General features: G+C 39.7%; 1 protein-coding gene across 3 annotated transcripts in view; it reads right to left on the minus strand.

Moving 5' to 3' along the window:
* Positions 1-8,320, minus strand: part of CERT1 (ceramide transporter 1) — a 131,497-nt gene extending 123,177 nt beyond the window's left edge. For 2 of the 3 annotated variants that reach the window (XM_024997293.2, XM_059890241.1), the window contains exons 1-3: positions 8,235-8,320; positions 7,586-8,000; positions 2,552-2,686 (exon numbers count right to left, since the gene is read on the minus strand). In XM_024997293.2, coding sequence (XP_024853061.2) covers positions 2,552-2,686; positions 7,586-8,000; positions 8,235-8,320 — 636 coding nt within the window. 3 annotated transcript variants of the gene reach the window in all.
* Between the last annotated feature and the right edge of the window lie 6,647 nt (positions 8,321-14,967).

The following is a 14,967-nucleotide window of genomic DNA, read 5'->3' on the forward strand; positions in this document are numbered from 1 at the left end:
TGTCGTGTCCAACTCTTAGCAACTCCAAAGACTGCAGCCCGCCAGGCTCCTCCGTCCATGGGGATTCTCCAGGCATGAATACTGGAGTGGGCTGCCAGGCCTCCTCCAGGGGATCTTCCCAACCCAGGGATCTAACAGGAGTCTCTTATGTCTCTGCATTGGCAGGACGGTTCTTTACCACTAGTGCCACCTGGGAAGCCCTGCTTAACTATAGTGAAGATTAACTACCCCTCAGATTCTGCTGCTTTATTTTTTTTTTTAACCTTCTGTACTACCACCTAGCCCAGTGAATACTTCCACTAGGTTCTTCCAAACTTTTCAAATCATTTTGGTTTCCTACTCATTTATTTGATTATGAACTGCAATAAAAGTTCTGTAAGCAACTACAGATCTAAAAACAATAGAAATCTACAAAGAACTAACACATGGCTTTTTCCTGAGTAGATGCAATGTAAATATTTACTGAAACTTTTTCTTTTTCCCAAATAAGCCAGGCACTATTAACACAATCCATAATTCAAGACAACATAACTAAATTTAACTCCACAAAAATTAGCATGGCACTCTACGAATAGTATTTCTTAGGAAGATATAAAACCTCATTCGTCTCTTTCCACATCACCAATCAATAAACTATTTTCAAAGAGTCAAACAAGCACTGTAACTAACAAGCATCTAACAATATGCAAAAGAAGGAAGAAGGGAAGAACCAAAGGAAGACATTTCAAGATTATAAAATATATTTCTATCCCTGATTCATTCTTTCCTCGAGCATGAGCAGTGATCCATCTCAAAAGAAAGAAAACTCTAAAATGCTAAACTAGATACAATTTCAAAAGTTCATTATAATGAACCACAAACCAGTCAAAACAAACACTGAGTTTTTACGTTCAACCTATTTCTTTAAAATTGTCTTTAAGAATGGAGAGCAGTAGTTTCATTCTGAACATTTCCAAATAAATCCTCCATAAATTTTTCCAACTCAATATTCAACTAAGTATTTGTTTTCAAACTGTGAACACTTAAGGGCAGAATGTATGAAAAATGATGGAAAAATACTACATGATTTTCCTTAAATGTGTAACATAAACATATGTTAAGTCATTTAGATATGAACACATATCCAAAGCATACCATTTGCTTTTTATAAACAATATAAATTCTCTCATAAAGTGAATTCTCTTTGGATGTATCAGTGAAATCTAAGACTGTTTTAAGACACTCATTTTTAGATTTTTAACTACAACAGCTTCCTTAACTGACTTCCACTTAACTAATCTGCCTTGTTGTTACTGTTTTGGTTAAGTCTGTGTCCGACTCTCTTGCGACCCTGTGGACTGTAGCCCACCGGGCTCCTCTATCCAAGGGATTTCCCAGGCAAGAATACTGAAGTGGGTTGCCTTTTCCTTCTCCAGGCGATCTTCCTGACCCAGGGATCAAACTCACATCTCTAGCACTGCAGGTAGATTCTTTACTCTGAGCTCCTAGGGAAACTTTCCCAACCTGACTTAGATAACATGTTTTTAACCTTTATTAAACATGCCATGAATGGTAATCACTCTCAACTAGTATGTTATTTTTAGTACATTCAGGTACTTCTGACCTACTAGTTGAGTTACACGTTTAACAATTCATTCGGTTGTTCCTAAACCTGTTTATATCAGTTTACTTGCTGTAGTCCTTACATAACTTAAACATTATGTAAGCCTATGGAACACAAAAGCAAAGAGTTATATCTATGTAAATGAAGTTGAGTGCAAGCTGAGGAGAATGACTCAATAAAGGTGAGTCATTCTTTTAAAAGGTATTAAATTAGATAAAGGTGAGACATCTGTAAAATATTAGGGAAAAACATTAAAAGTCAAAAAGAGGAACCTATATTTAGGGTTTTTCAAAAGTATCTTTAAGGCTTTATTCCACTTTAGAGAATCAAAACTGGAAATTGCAGATCATGCATTATGGATGTACTACTTTACACAAAAACTTCTCTCAACCATGATCTTCAAAGAGATATTGTTAGCTCTACATCAGAAAGTTGATTAAGTGAATTTAGATTTATGGTCTATTACATTTTAAGTCAAAATTTCAAAATGTTACAATATGTATCTTTTTACTTTCCTCGTTTAACTTTTTCAATAACTCACTAAGTAACTGTGCCAACCTATCAGATATGAAGCCATCTAACATGTTTTTCTGAAGCCCTTGTTTAAGGGCTTGTTGTAACCAACTAGACAAATCCTACATGTCTAAATAAAATAACTGGAGGAGGCAACAGCAACCCACAGAATCCCATGGACAGAGGGAACTGGCAGGATACAGTCCATAGCGTCACAGAGTCAGACACAACTGAGCATGCACGCACACAAACAAAATAATAGTGTCCAGTGATATACTCTAAAATAATTCTACGGAAAAAAGTACTAGACTATGCTTCACAAGGGCAAGGATCTTAATCTATTCTTTTCATAAACATAAGCCCCAAGAATAGAGTTCCTAGTGTATAGCTGATGCTCAATCAACATTTGTTGAATGAAGGGAAACAGGAACTCACCGTGATGACAGCCTTGCTAAGACAGATGGATCCTCTGCAGCCATACTCTGTCTCATCTTCAGATTTGTAGTAACTCAGAGTGTTATTTTTCAAAACTACCCAGCGATCCTGCCACCCATGAATATAGTTTGTCCACTGAAGGAAAAGAAAACAAAAAATTAAGTCAGTATTTTAGAAATCCAAACACTCTTAAACAGCAGTCAATCTAAGTTTAAGACCAAAATGTGAAAAGTTCTAACTACAAACAGTTAAAATTAAAAAAGCTAAGATTTTCCAGATTAAATATGATTTTCCATAATTTCTTCAAAATTATAGATAAAATAGACAATAAATAAAACATAACATCTAAAGAATAAAAACTGAAGCACATTTCGGTTAAAAATTCTGCTTTTTTTTTTTCTGGTGTGCTTTCATCCTCCCCTCCTCACCACCTTCAAGACTTAAATTTGTTTCTGTCCCTGTCGCATTCGACATATTCAACAGCAAAATAAGTTTGGCTACACAGTCTCTCACTCCCCTCATGCATGAAGCATTCTAAAATAGAAGCCAATCATGCCCAAAACTCTGTTTTTGTTGTTAAGTTATTCCTATATGAAAATGTATGATGTTTCTGACTACATTAAAGTAAAAATACAGATCACCTCTTTGGCATATCTATCAACTACTTTTACCTCCATAGCACTCTTTGAAGATCTATTTTTCAAACTCAAGGGTAAAATACAAACATAAAATTGGTTTCCAAAAACATACTTGGATTATCTGTTTCCAGTACCTACAAATGGTTTGTGCTGCTAAAGTTCTGCTGCTGCACAGTGAGGATCAAAACCAATAAACTTACAAAGGCAGAAATGTAACCTCTATCGGAATTGTTGATATTGTATATTTTTATGCCCTGGGGTTTTAAGTAGACAATTCAAAAACTATCTGCCAAAAACTAACTCTAAATGGATTGTTAAAAATATACTGCATTGGCTCAGAGAAATCTTTTCTTTACTGTTTCCTAATTCAACAGGTTTGAGACTGTTTGGCTCTTAACATCTTCTAAACTCCACCATTACAAGCCCTCCCTAAGAACTTATCCACACAGGATAAGCGCCCTGAGATTTACCACCACTTAAGACAGCGACTTAAAATGACAACAAATAGACACAAAAATAAATTTACCTCTACCATAGAGTGCACTACCCCACTATGTTCCTATTTCTTTGGCTATACTGCTACTTCCAGTCATTCAGACTCAAACCCGGCTCAGGATTCTGGTATAGCATGGACAGAGCAGTGGATACAACATCAGAGAGGCTCAAGTACTTTCCTAGCTGTGTGAAAAGTTTTGACAAATTATTTAACTTCATCTTTCCTGCCTATTAAACCCTTAAATCTGACTCTCATCTTTTTTCAAGTAATCCAATCAAATTATCAGGGGCTTCCCTGGCGACACAGACGGTAAAGAATCTGCCTGCAATGCAGGAGACCTGAGTTCATTCCCTAGGTCAGGAAGATCCCCTGGAGAAAGGAATGGCTATCCACTCCAGTATTCCTGCCTGGAGAGTTCCATGCTCAGAGAAGCCTGGCGGGCTACAGGTCATGGGGTCGCAGAGTCGGACACGACTGACCAAATAATACTTTCTGGGTTCCTGAGAAGGCTTAATAACCTTACCTCTAATATCTTCTGCTTTTAATTTCATAACTTACATAATCTTATTTATTAGGCATATTTTGCTTATTTATCTTACATATTAACCTCATTTAGTCTCCAGTTACAAAACTTACATGAACAACTGATTGCCTACAATAGACACTGTTTAGACTGGTATACCTTAATCCTACCTTGTATTCAATTATTGCCTCTCAGAAAACTAGTAACTGTGTGACTACGGTCAAGTTACTTATCCTCTGTTTGTTTGTCACATTTTACCTCTTAAAGTTTTTTAAGATTAAGCATGAACAGACTTAGAACACTGCCAAGCACATAGTATTTTCTCAGTTGGAAGCAGAATTATGAATAGCTAATGAAGCTCTCTATACAAGGGACTTCCCAAGCAAGAATACTGAAGTGGGTTGCCATGCCCTTCTCCAGGGGATCTTCCAGACCCAGGAATTGAACCCAGGTCTCCTGCGTTGCAGGCAGATTCTTTACTGGCTGAGACATCCGGGTTCCCCAAAAATGAAGCTTAGAATCCTTCAGGGAACCTCACAAGAACAGATCCCTTTCAAAGTGACAGACAAGACACTAACAATTTTGTGCCCATACTTTTATATTATATTCTTATAGAAGACCCAATAATCACATAAACTTCAGGCCCTTTACCCAGGTAGTGTTAACTCTATTCACAACCAGGCGGCAGACTTCTGCCTTTCCTCCTAGCCTCACAACATTTCTTCACTCTTCCCCATTCAACAGAGCCAAGGCGATATGTGGGCACTGCAAGAGAATTAAATGATCCTGCTTCCTAGTAGTCCAGCAAGCATAAATTCAGGAGGAAAAAAAAACACATTTATAATAAGGATCAGAAGCAAGTCACACATAAAATGCTATATGAATGAATACTCTACTATATTCATAGGAGATAACACCCTTGAGGAAAGGAGTGCTGGGATGGCTGGCAAAATAAAAGTCTTCATAGAAAGAACAGTTGAGATGGACTCCAGAGATGGACAGAATTTCAGCCAATAGTTAGGTGTGTGAAGAAAACATTAGATAAAGATAAGGTAATAAAGTTGGAGAGAATTCAGAAGAAATTGGGTGAGATTTATCCAGGCTTAGTTGCTCTCAAGTCCATCTAAGGCCTGAATCTTTTCCCATCCATAACCCAACTTGACATCTGTTATAACCACCTAGAATTATTGTCAACCCAGTATTTTTGGAACTTAACGTGTCTAAGAAACAAGCCTGTAGAAAATATATTCATATTAAAAAAACGCTGGGCTGCTGTATTTCTCATACAAGTTTACTCTACCACCACCATTTCAAATTCACTCCATTCGTGGGGGAACAAAACAAGTTAGCATTAGGATTTAACTACATTACTAAACAGAAGTTAAACAACAGACACTGAGTTCTAACCTTTGTTTAAAATTACCAAGTGAATACAAAGATTCAAAATATATATGTACTTGAAACTTAAAAACATACATTCACTATAAAACATTCTTGATGAAAAAGCTTCCAAGAAAACATATGTATCCATAAATTGCTAAATTTCAGGGAAATTTCTTTCTTAGCTGTTAACAAGAATACCAAAACCTACGTCCCTGTTGATTCCAGGTACACAGCAACATGGAAGTTATCTGCCTACTAAAGAAGTGGTCAAATACTACATCTCTATGCACTTAAATATCACAGAGACAAATCTTTTTTTTTTTTTGGTCATAAAGTATATACTACAACACTCTGCTTAAGTGATTCTTGGATACTCACACACAGCGCATACTCAGAGCACTGGTGACTCCACCCCTCACTACAATCCTATCCCACAAAAAGGGATAATCAATAGTTCAAAAGTACAGCTTGTTTTTGTAAAATACTTAACACACCACAATACTAATTTGGTGAAATTATCGGAATCACTGAGAAGCAAAAAAGATTCATTAACAGTTCCAAAGGAAAATGTACACCCATCACACATGTTCAATCCAGATTCCTAAATTACAAGATACATCTAATCCAAAGAGACCCTGGGGAGTTTCACCTTACTGAAAATTTTTCACTGAAATTCCAATAATGATTACATTATCAACACACTGTAATTTTTCCATACACAAATAAAAGTTAACACGTGCAAGCCTTAGTTTTGACATACTCATGCCTTTCATAGGTCCTTTCTCAGTCTTCTAAAGACAATATAAAAGCCTAATATGAAACGATTACACAAACGACGTCCAAAAGCTTAGCCAAAGTAGGTATACTGAAAGCATGGTGATTTCTTAATAGGCAGTGGCTGCACATGATCTAGTATCTTATGACCAGCCTGTTGAAAGACTGGACCCTGCTCCCCTTCTCCAAGTTAACTGCCAGCTCCAGCCATTTCTAAAAGTTTAACAGAAAGAGAAAACGAAGTAAAAAAGGCAATGTGGATCTTATCACAGCAAAAACCTAAAAGAAAAAGAAAGAAAAGAAGGAAAGAAAACAAAACCTTAACAACAAACCCCAAACCACGTACTACCAACGGAAAAGATTACCCACCTTCCCTCTTAAAAGGGGCCTCATCCATTTTCGTTAACTAGCTTTCAAATTCTACAAATGACTATCTACTTCGTAAAAATTTTGGAAAAAATGTTTTTAAAAAAATACAGGAAAAGTAAGATGTCTTTTCCTAACTCTGCCCCCTGTCTGCAAGAATACTTTACTAAATAACACTCTTCTTGGACTAAATAAATGTCGGTTTCCATTCTGACATGTTTCAAGTTACTACGAATATTTCTTGTACCTATCACCTGCCGATTCAATAGCTCCCTCTGAATTGGGGTAAAGGGTGAAAGGAAAGTACAAAACGTCCTCCTCATTTAGATCTCTCACTACATCTAGCCTGGCATAGTTTCCCACCTCACATTTCAGCACCAAGCCAAGTTGCTCCGGCTTCTTTCTCAAAAACTGCGTCTACAAAAATCCCCCACCCCTGCTCTGCTCGGCATCTCTGGACAAACCTCTTTACCGTACTCGTTCCTTCGGATACTGCTGTTGCTCATCCCGAATTCCTATATCCAGGACGCCTGCCGCCCGGGGTCCCGAGTCGCGGTGCGCATCCCGTTCCCAAACTGGATGGATCCCCGGGTTGGGACGAGCTTCCCCCGGTCCTAGGCCGCCGAGACCCAGGGCAGGCGAAGAAGACCGTCCCCTTCTGCCCCCACCCCCACCGCGGCCCCGGTCCGGGCACTTCAGCGGCAGGACTCGGCCCCACACCCCGGGCCCATTCCGCAGCCCCCGCCCCGGGACAATCCGTGTTCTCGCTGCCAGCCCCACCCCGTGCCCTCAGCTGCTCGCCTCGCGGCAGGTGAGTCCGGGCAAGGGGCCCCTCAGCCTCGCGGACTGCTCACCTTGCTGAGGACTCCGCAGCGCTCCACCGGCGGCCCGGACTCCGTCTCCGGATCCTCCTCCGAGCCCGACGAGTTCCAGCTCTGGTTATCCGACATGGAGGCGCGACAGCCGAGCAGGAGACCGGCCCCCGCTCCCTGAGCTGCGCCGGTGGAGGCGCCCAGTCCCCGGGGTGAAGAGTCGGGGGATGGCGAAGGAAGGAGTGCCCGCTCCGGTGCAGGAGGGAGCGGGAGGAGGGATGGAGTCCGCCCGCCGCGCCGCCGCCGCCGCCGCCGCCGCGCCTGACACCAAGCGGACCGGGGAAGGAGGTCGAGGGGCGAAGGAAGCCTGCCCTTCCAACCGTCAGCCGTCGCCGTCGTTGTGACCCCTGCGCTGCGCCCGGCGCCGCCGCCCGAATTTGACCCCCTCGATGCCAACCTCGGGGGAGAGGAAAAGAGGAGGAAGACGGGAAGAGGGAAAACCCAGCTGCAGAGACCCAGGTCCACTCACACCTCCGCTAGGCCGCCATCTTCCTGCCTAGCCCACTATTTACCCTCCCCTCCCCTCTTCCCTCCCTTTCGTCCTCCCATTCTCCCCTCTGCTCCCCGCCCCGTCCCCCTCCCAACGTCTGACGCGTCACGCCGAGGCTCGGAGTTCCCTCCCGCAACTTACCTCCGGCCCTCCCGGGTGACGCCGGGTAGGAAAGTAGGAGGAGCGGAGAAAGGAGAAGGCGGGATGGGGACCCCGCTGTGCTGCATTCTGGGAAGGACGCTGCTCCGTGCGCCGCGCAGCCTCCTGGGAGTTGTAGTCGCGGTCCGGAGGCAACTGGTGAGTGATCCGCGCCGGGAGGGCTGGTCGCCTTGGGGACCGTCAGAGGGAGGGTGGGCTTCGTTTGATAGTTGCATGACCCGTCCCCTGTGCCACGCTCCTATCTGTGCCTAGCGTGTTTATGACGAACCCGCCGGGCTTGTGGACCGGGACGTGAGACAGCTTGCGGGGGATGCCCGGGCCTGCCCTCCGTGGCCGTTTCCCAAAAGCCGGATAGCATCTTGCCGCTTGCCTGGGCAGAAGCATACCGGGCTTTTCTGCCTCAACCACGGGCCGGGGGGTTGCGACCTCTCTAATGACGAGGGCATTTCTTTCCGTCAAACCACCTCTGCAAATTTCGAAGATCTTACGTCTCGCCGTTTAGAAGTTAGACTTCACCTGAGGTTTCCCAATTTAGAAGGGAGAATTTTTAGTCCCTTCTCACCAGAGCAAGAACTTTTCTTTGTTAGATTTACAGAGTTTTTAATTGTGGAAAGTAATTTTGGAGATGTCGGAGAATAAATGACATTGAAGAGTTTTTAAAGGAAAATAAGAATGTGAGGTGAGAGAGATGAGATGAGACTTCCCTCATTGTCCAGTGATTGGGACTTCGCCTAACAATGCTGGGGTGCAGTTTCGATCCTTGGTCGGGGAGCTAGGATTCCACATGCTTCGTGGCCACTTCCTTGCATTAACAGAGATGAAAGTACAGTAATCTTATTGAGTGATAACGGGTTAAGCAGTAGGAGGTTGGCTTTGCCTGAAGACTAGAATTAGTGGAAAGACTGAGAGAAGATCTAACAGATTTCATTTTGCTTTTTTGCATATATTAAGATAATTTTTATGGGGAGATCGTTAACTTTGTATCATCAATTCTTTCATCTTGTTTGCTTCTTTTCCATCTTGTCAACTTCCTAATAATTGCCAAGAGTACAATTCCTTATTAAACCTTAGAAAGAATACCTGCTTACTGCAGGTGACAGGAGGATAGAAGTGAAATTTTCAATCTGTGGGAAAAGGCTCAGTGGCCAGAAGGCTCTAGTCGCCACAGAGGTCAACTTAACTGCAATCTTCAGGAAAAAAAACGGAATGATAGAAAGGGTTTTGTTTTCCTAGATTGACACGAAATGCTGAATCTGTTGTAAATCAGATACAAATTATTTTTCTGTTGTGAAATCAAGTGAAAACGCATAATTGAAAGCCATTCAGATGAATAAAACCTTGAGATAAGCTTTTGAAAATACTTTTTCAACATGTTAATTAGGAGATAATCCCAATTTTGTCATTCAAAACAGAAAAATAGAAAAAATTAACTTAGCACATTTTCCCTCTTTATTGAATTACTAAATTATATCCCTGGTAGCTCAACAGGTAAAGAATCCACCTGCAATGCAGGAGACCCCAGTTCCATTCCTGGATAGGGAAGATCCCCTGGAGAACGGATAGGCTACCCACTCCAGTATTTTGGGGCTTCCCTTGTGGCTCAGCTGGTAAAGAATCCACCTGCAGTGTGGGAGACCTGGGTTCAACCCCTGGGTTGGGAAGATCCCCTGGAGAAGGGAAAGGCTACCCACTCCAGTTTTCTGGCCTGGAGAATTCCTGGTTACAAAGAGTTGCACACCACTGAGCTACTTTCACTTCACCTTTAGAGTGTCAAATGTAGCAAATTTTGCTTTGCATTTCAATTACCTAATATAGTTGACTTCCTATCTCTGATTCTTTTAACTCTAGGTTTTAAAATGTCATAAGTCTCAAGGAAATGATTATGAAATGTTGAAAAATCCACTTCATATTGCAATTTATCAATAGAATCATGAGAGCATCGTATATATTTATTTTTAAATTGAACTTTCTGTTGTATTTTATGAATTTCTAAGTTGTGTGGTTGTAAGCACCAATGCTTACATCACTAAGTTGCCCATTTAATCAGTAGGGAATTGTTTAATTGTAATAGAATTGTAATAGAATTAATGAGAGAAATTGCCTTTTTAAAAAAGCTTCTTTGTGTGTGTCTCTGTACTTACACAACTATTTTTTAAATGTTTTTAAGTACAGAAGGATTTTTGTACACTGATCAGAATACCATTTTGGAGGTTGGGATTCTCTTCTGTTAATGGTAAGAAACTGCAATACAAGAATGAAATACACAAGCTTTCTCTTTATTCTGTTGTGAGAATGATAGCTTCTGAGTTTTCTCTCTTACTTAGAACCATCCTCAACCTTATCAATATTCTATATTGTCTCTTAGGTTTTTTTTTTTAAACTTTTAAACTTGAATTCACCTGTTTTAAGAACAACCACTTGGTCCACTGTTTTATTTAATAGTTTTTCTTACCCTTATATTTACGTGATTTGCAAAATCTCCATATATTGTGTCTAGGTCTGTTTCTGGACTTCATTCATTTTTATTATCTATTTTGTCTGTAGCTGTGCTAATACCATACTGTTTTAATTATTTAACTTTATCCTATTTTCATATATATAATAACAAAACTCCTAATGTTCTTTCTCGTTTGGATATTTTTGTATATCTTCTCTTCCAGGTGAGTTTTTAGAACATTTTGTCAAATTACATGAAACACTCTATTGGAATTTGGATTAAGAATGCACTTAATTTGTGAAGCAAATGACATCTTTACATTATTAGTTCTTAGCCTTGGTCAGATACTTTATATACCTGATCTAACTTACTCCTTACAAACCACATAATGTAAGCATTGTTGGCTTCATCTTAAGGATAATGAAACTGAAGCTCAGTGCTGCCAAGTAACTTACCCAGTGCCAAATAGCTACTAAGTATTGGGGTTAGGTTTTGAAAACAGATCTGATTTTAAAGGTCATACCATTTTATTTGATTCAGGAGACCCCTAAAGGTGGGAAGAATTGTGTAAATAGTTTATTCTGTAGATGAGTATATCAGAGCAACTGTGCTCTTAATTCAGTTAATGGTTTTGAATATCTTTTCACTTACCCAGCCCTTACATCTATGCTGTCTTATTTAACCCTAATATAGAATTTATTAGGTGCTCTTCTATTTCTATTATTATTTCTAATATAGAAATAATATATTATTTTTCTAATATAGAAATAATATATTATTTTTCTAATATAGAAACTAAATTATTTATATTTATAATATAATTATTTATATTTCTAATATTATTTTCTATTTCTAATATAATTATTTTCTATTTCTAGTATGTCTTCACATGAAGACACTGAACCCAGAGATTTTAGATAACTTTCCAAAGGTCATACAACATCAAAGAGAATAGTTGTTGTTCAAACCAGCATCTCTTGCGTCTCCTACATTGGCAGGTGATTCTTTAGCACTGACCCATCTGGGAAGCCCTGTCATCCCACTACAATTCTTCAATTCCTCTTCTTTCTCCCCATCTTCACCTTGCTTCATTCTCCCACCTTTTTCTTTCTACAAAACCCCAATCCCTTCATCCCTGCCTCCCTCTCCCATTGCAATGACACAGAAACCAAAAACCTAGCAGTTTTACTAATCACCAGGTAGGGGTCTAGAAGTAAATATGTCTTCTTGTTGCTGGAATTACAGTAGCAGAGGATGTCCCAAGTTGAAACTGAGGTCATTGTCTAATATTTAAAAATGATGTTATAAAGAGCCTTCATTCGTCCACTTAGCCTGCCATAACAAAATACAACATGCTAGGTGGCCCTGGTCTCATTATCTCTTCTAATTCAGAATACCAGTCCTATTGGATTAGGGCCCCATCCTATGGCCTCACTTAACCTTATCTATAGGGCTTCCCTCATGGCTTAGCAGGAAAGGATCTGCCTGCCAATGCAGGAGACTGAGGTTCCATCCCTGATCCAGGAGGATCCCCTGGAGAAGGAAATGGCAACCCATTCCAGTATTCTTGCCTGGAAGATCCTGTGGACAGAGGACCCTGGTGGGCTACAGTCCATGGGATCACAGAAGAGTCAGGCATGACCTAATGACTAAACAACAACAAGCAAAATTATCTTTTAATAGGCCCTGTCTCCAAATACAATCATATTGAGAGTTAGGTCCTCAAAATATGAATTGAGGGGAGCACATTTAGTCCATAACAGTGCTTACAGGTTCTGTATTCCCACAGTGTTTATTACGGTAAAGATACATTTTGAGTTAAATAGTCCTTTTTAGCTAACCTGGGAATTTAACTGTTCATGGTAATCTTTATAATACTGTTCCCAACTGAAACATAATCAGTTAAAAACTGGAGATTTACATATAAAACCTGATTTTTAAAACTTAAGAATTACTAATCCGTGAAGTAGAGGTAATGATCTATGAATAGCAACAGTCTAAAAACTAAAGTACAAGTGAACAAAATACAGCATGTAAGCAATACAGCTGATATTTTTTTCCGCTTTTTAATGTGTTGAATAATAATCTGGGTAATGAAATTATGGACCACTTGAATTTCCTCTTTGAACCCTTTGGTATGAAAAAAAGTATGTCATGTGAGTATGTGTGTGCCTGTGTATCACTTTTGTAATAGAAGAAATTGTTTAATTATAAATGATATAAATTAAAGATTAATCTCTACATACAGTGTTCTAAGTTAATTTTCAACTTAGAGTTGTTAATGTCCCTGTTTTTCCATACATTTCCCTCTTTAACATAAAGCGAATTGATGATTACAGCATTTCTTAAGAATGCCCCATCGTGTCTTCAGAGTTATTTTCCCCAAGCTGCCGACCCCTATTCACATTTTGATGCACAGGTAATGACAGTTATGTCATAACTGCTGTCTCACTGACAAGGATTATATGAAACATCCCAAGTTTTGAAAAGTTAAAATATGAAAAAGAGATGTGTTCTTGAAGCAGTGAGATATGGTGCAATCAGCCTTCCCTGTCTATGGATTCCACATCCTTGGATTCAACCAACCTTAGGTCACAAATATTCAGGAAGAAAATTCCAGAAAGTTCCAAAAAGCAAAGGTTGAATTTGCTGCCCACCAGCAGCTATTTATACATAATTTACATGATATTTATGTCATTTACATGAGCTATTTGTAAATCATATTAGGTGTTATAAGTAGCCTAGAGATTATTTAAAGTATATGGGAGGCTATGCACAGGTTGTATGCAGATACCTCACAATTTAACATAAAGGGCCTGAATACTCATGGATTTTGGTATCCGCAAACAGTCCTGTAACCAATCCCCTGTGGATACTGAGAGAGGTCTGTACTTGCTTTTTTAAGCATTTCCCCTTCCTTTTTCCTCCGTTTTTAATTTTTAGAATATAAAAACATACATACAGTCCCCAACTTAGAATGATTCAACTTAAGATTTTTGGACTTTATTTCTTCTCTTTTCCCAGGCTAGCAGTATGTAATATGATACTCTCTTGTGCTGTTGGGCAGTGTCAGTGAGTCACAGGTCCTAGTCAGCCATGTGATCATGAGGGTAAACAACACAATTCTGTACCCTTAAACCTGTTCTGCTTTTCACTTTCAGTACTATACTGAGTAAATTACATGATTTTATCAAGGCTCTTCAACTGAAGGGATCAGAAATGTATTTCAGGTAGCTCAAATAAGAGATGTTATTGTAGAGCTCTCTGAATCCTCAGCTGGGCCTTGTATGCATATTTCAGTCCTTGGAAAATGAGGTCTTGGCGTTTTTCTGTTCATCTGTGGGGCCTCATGGTATCTTTCATCTCTGTGTTCTTGTCTTCTCAGTCTCAGTTTATTTGTCTCTTCATATCTCATCTTGCATGTTGTCCAACTTGTTTTAACTACCTGTCAGTTTCGGGGCCCTCTCCATGTCAGTAAAGAATCCGCCTGCAATGCAGGAGACCCTGGTTCGATTCCTGGGTCGGGAGGATCCCCTGGAGAAGGGACAGGCTACCCACTCCAGTATTCTTGGGCTTCCCTTGTGGCTAGCTGGTAAAGAATCTGCCTGCAATGCAGGAGACCTGGGTTCGATCCCTGGTTTGGAAAGATCCCCTGGAGAAGGGAAAGGCTACCCATTCCAGTATTCTGGCCTGGAGAATTCCATGGACTGTATAATCCATGGGGTGCCAAAGAGTCGGACAAGACTGAGTGACTTTCGCTTTCACTCAGTGTCTAAGTTTAAATTCTCAGGTAATTAGCCAGCCAGCGCTGTAATTAGCTCTTCCCAAAAGTATGGAATATGTCTGCCCCTTCTGTGGTTTGTTGGGAGTTGGAGGCCAACTAGAAACAATAGGCATGTCTAGTATATATATAATTTACATTATAATCTGTTTATAGCTGTAGGGGTGGGAAAGGGGGCATTCTGAGGGGAAAGAATTATGTAATGTATAAGAAAATCTAATTGTCAAATCACAAATATTCTTTTAAAAGGAATAACATGATAATGTTTAAATGACTGTATTAGACTGTATATATTATTTTTTCTTCTACTAAAAACATGACTAAAATTTTTTTATCTACTTTTTTCAAATATTAGTCCCCAAAATAGTGCTTAGAAGGCAGTCAATATAATTAATTAATTAATGTATTTTACCTTATCTTTTCAGTTAATAGTTTAATTCAGCAAGTATCCGATATGTAAGCTATTATGCTGACTACTATGAATAAGTTTAAAATAG

Source organism: Bos taurus, chromosome 10 (genome assembly GCF_002263795.3).
Source record: "Bos taurus isolate L1 Dominette 01449 registration number 42190680 breed Hereford chromosome 10, ARS-UCD2.0, whole genome shotgun sequence".
In the NCBI taxonomy this organism is placed as follows: domain Eukaryota; kingdom Metazoa; phylum Chordata; class Mammalia; order Artiodactyla; family Bovidae; genus Bos; species Bos taurus.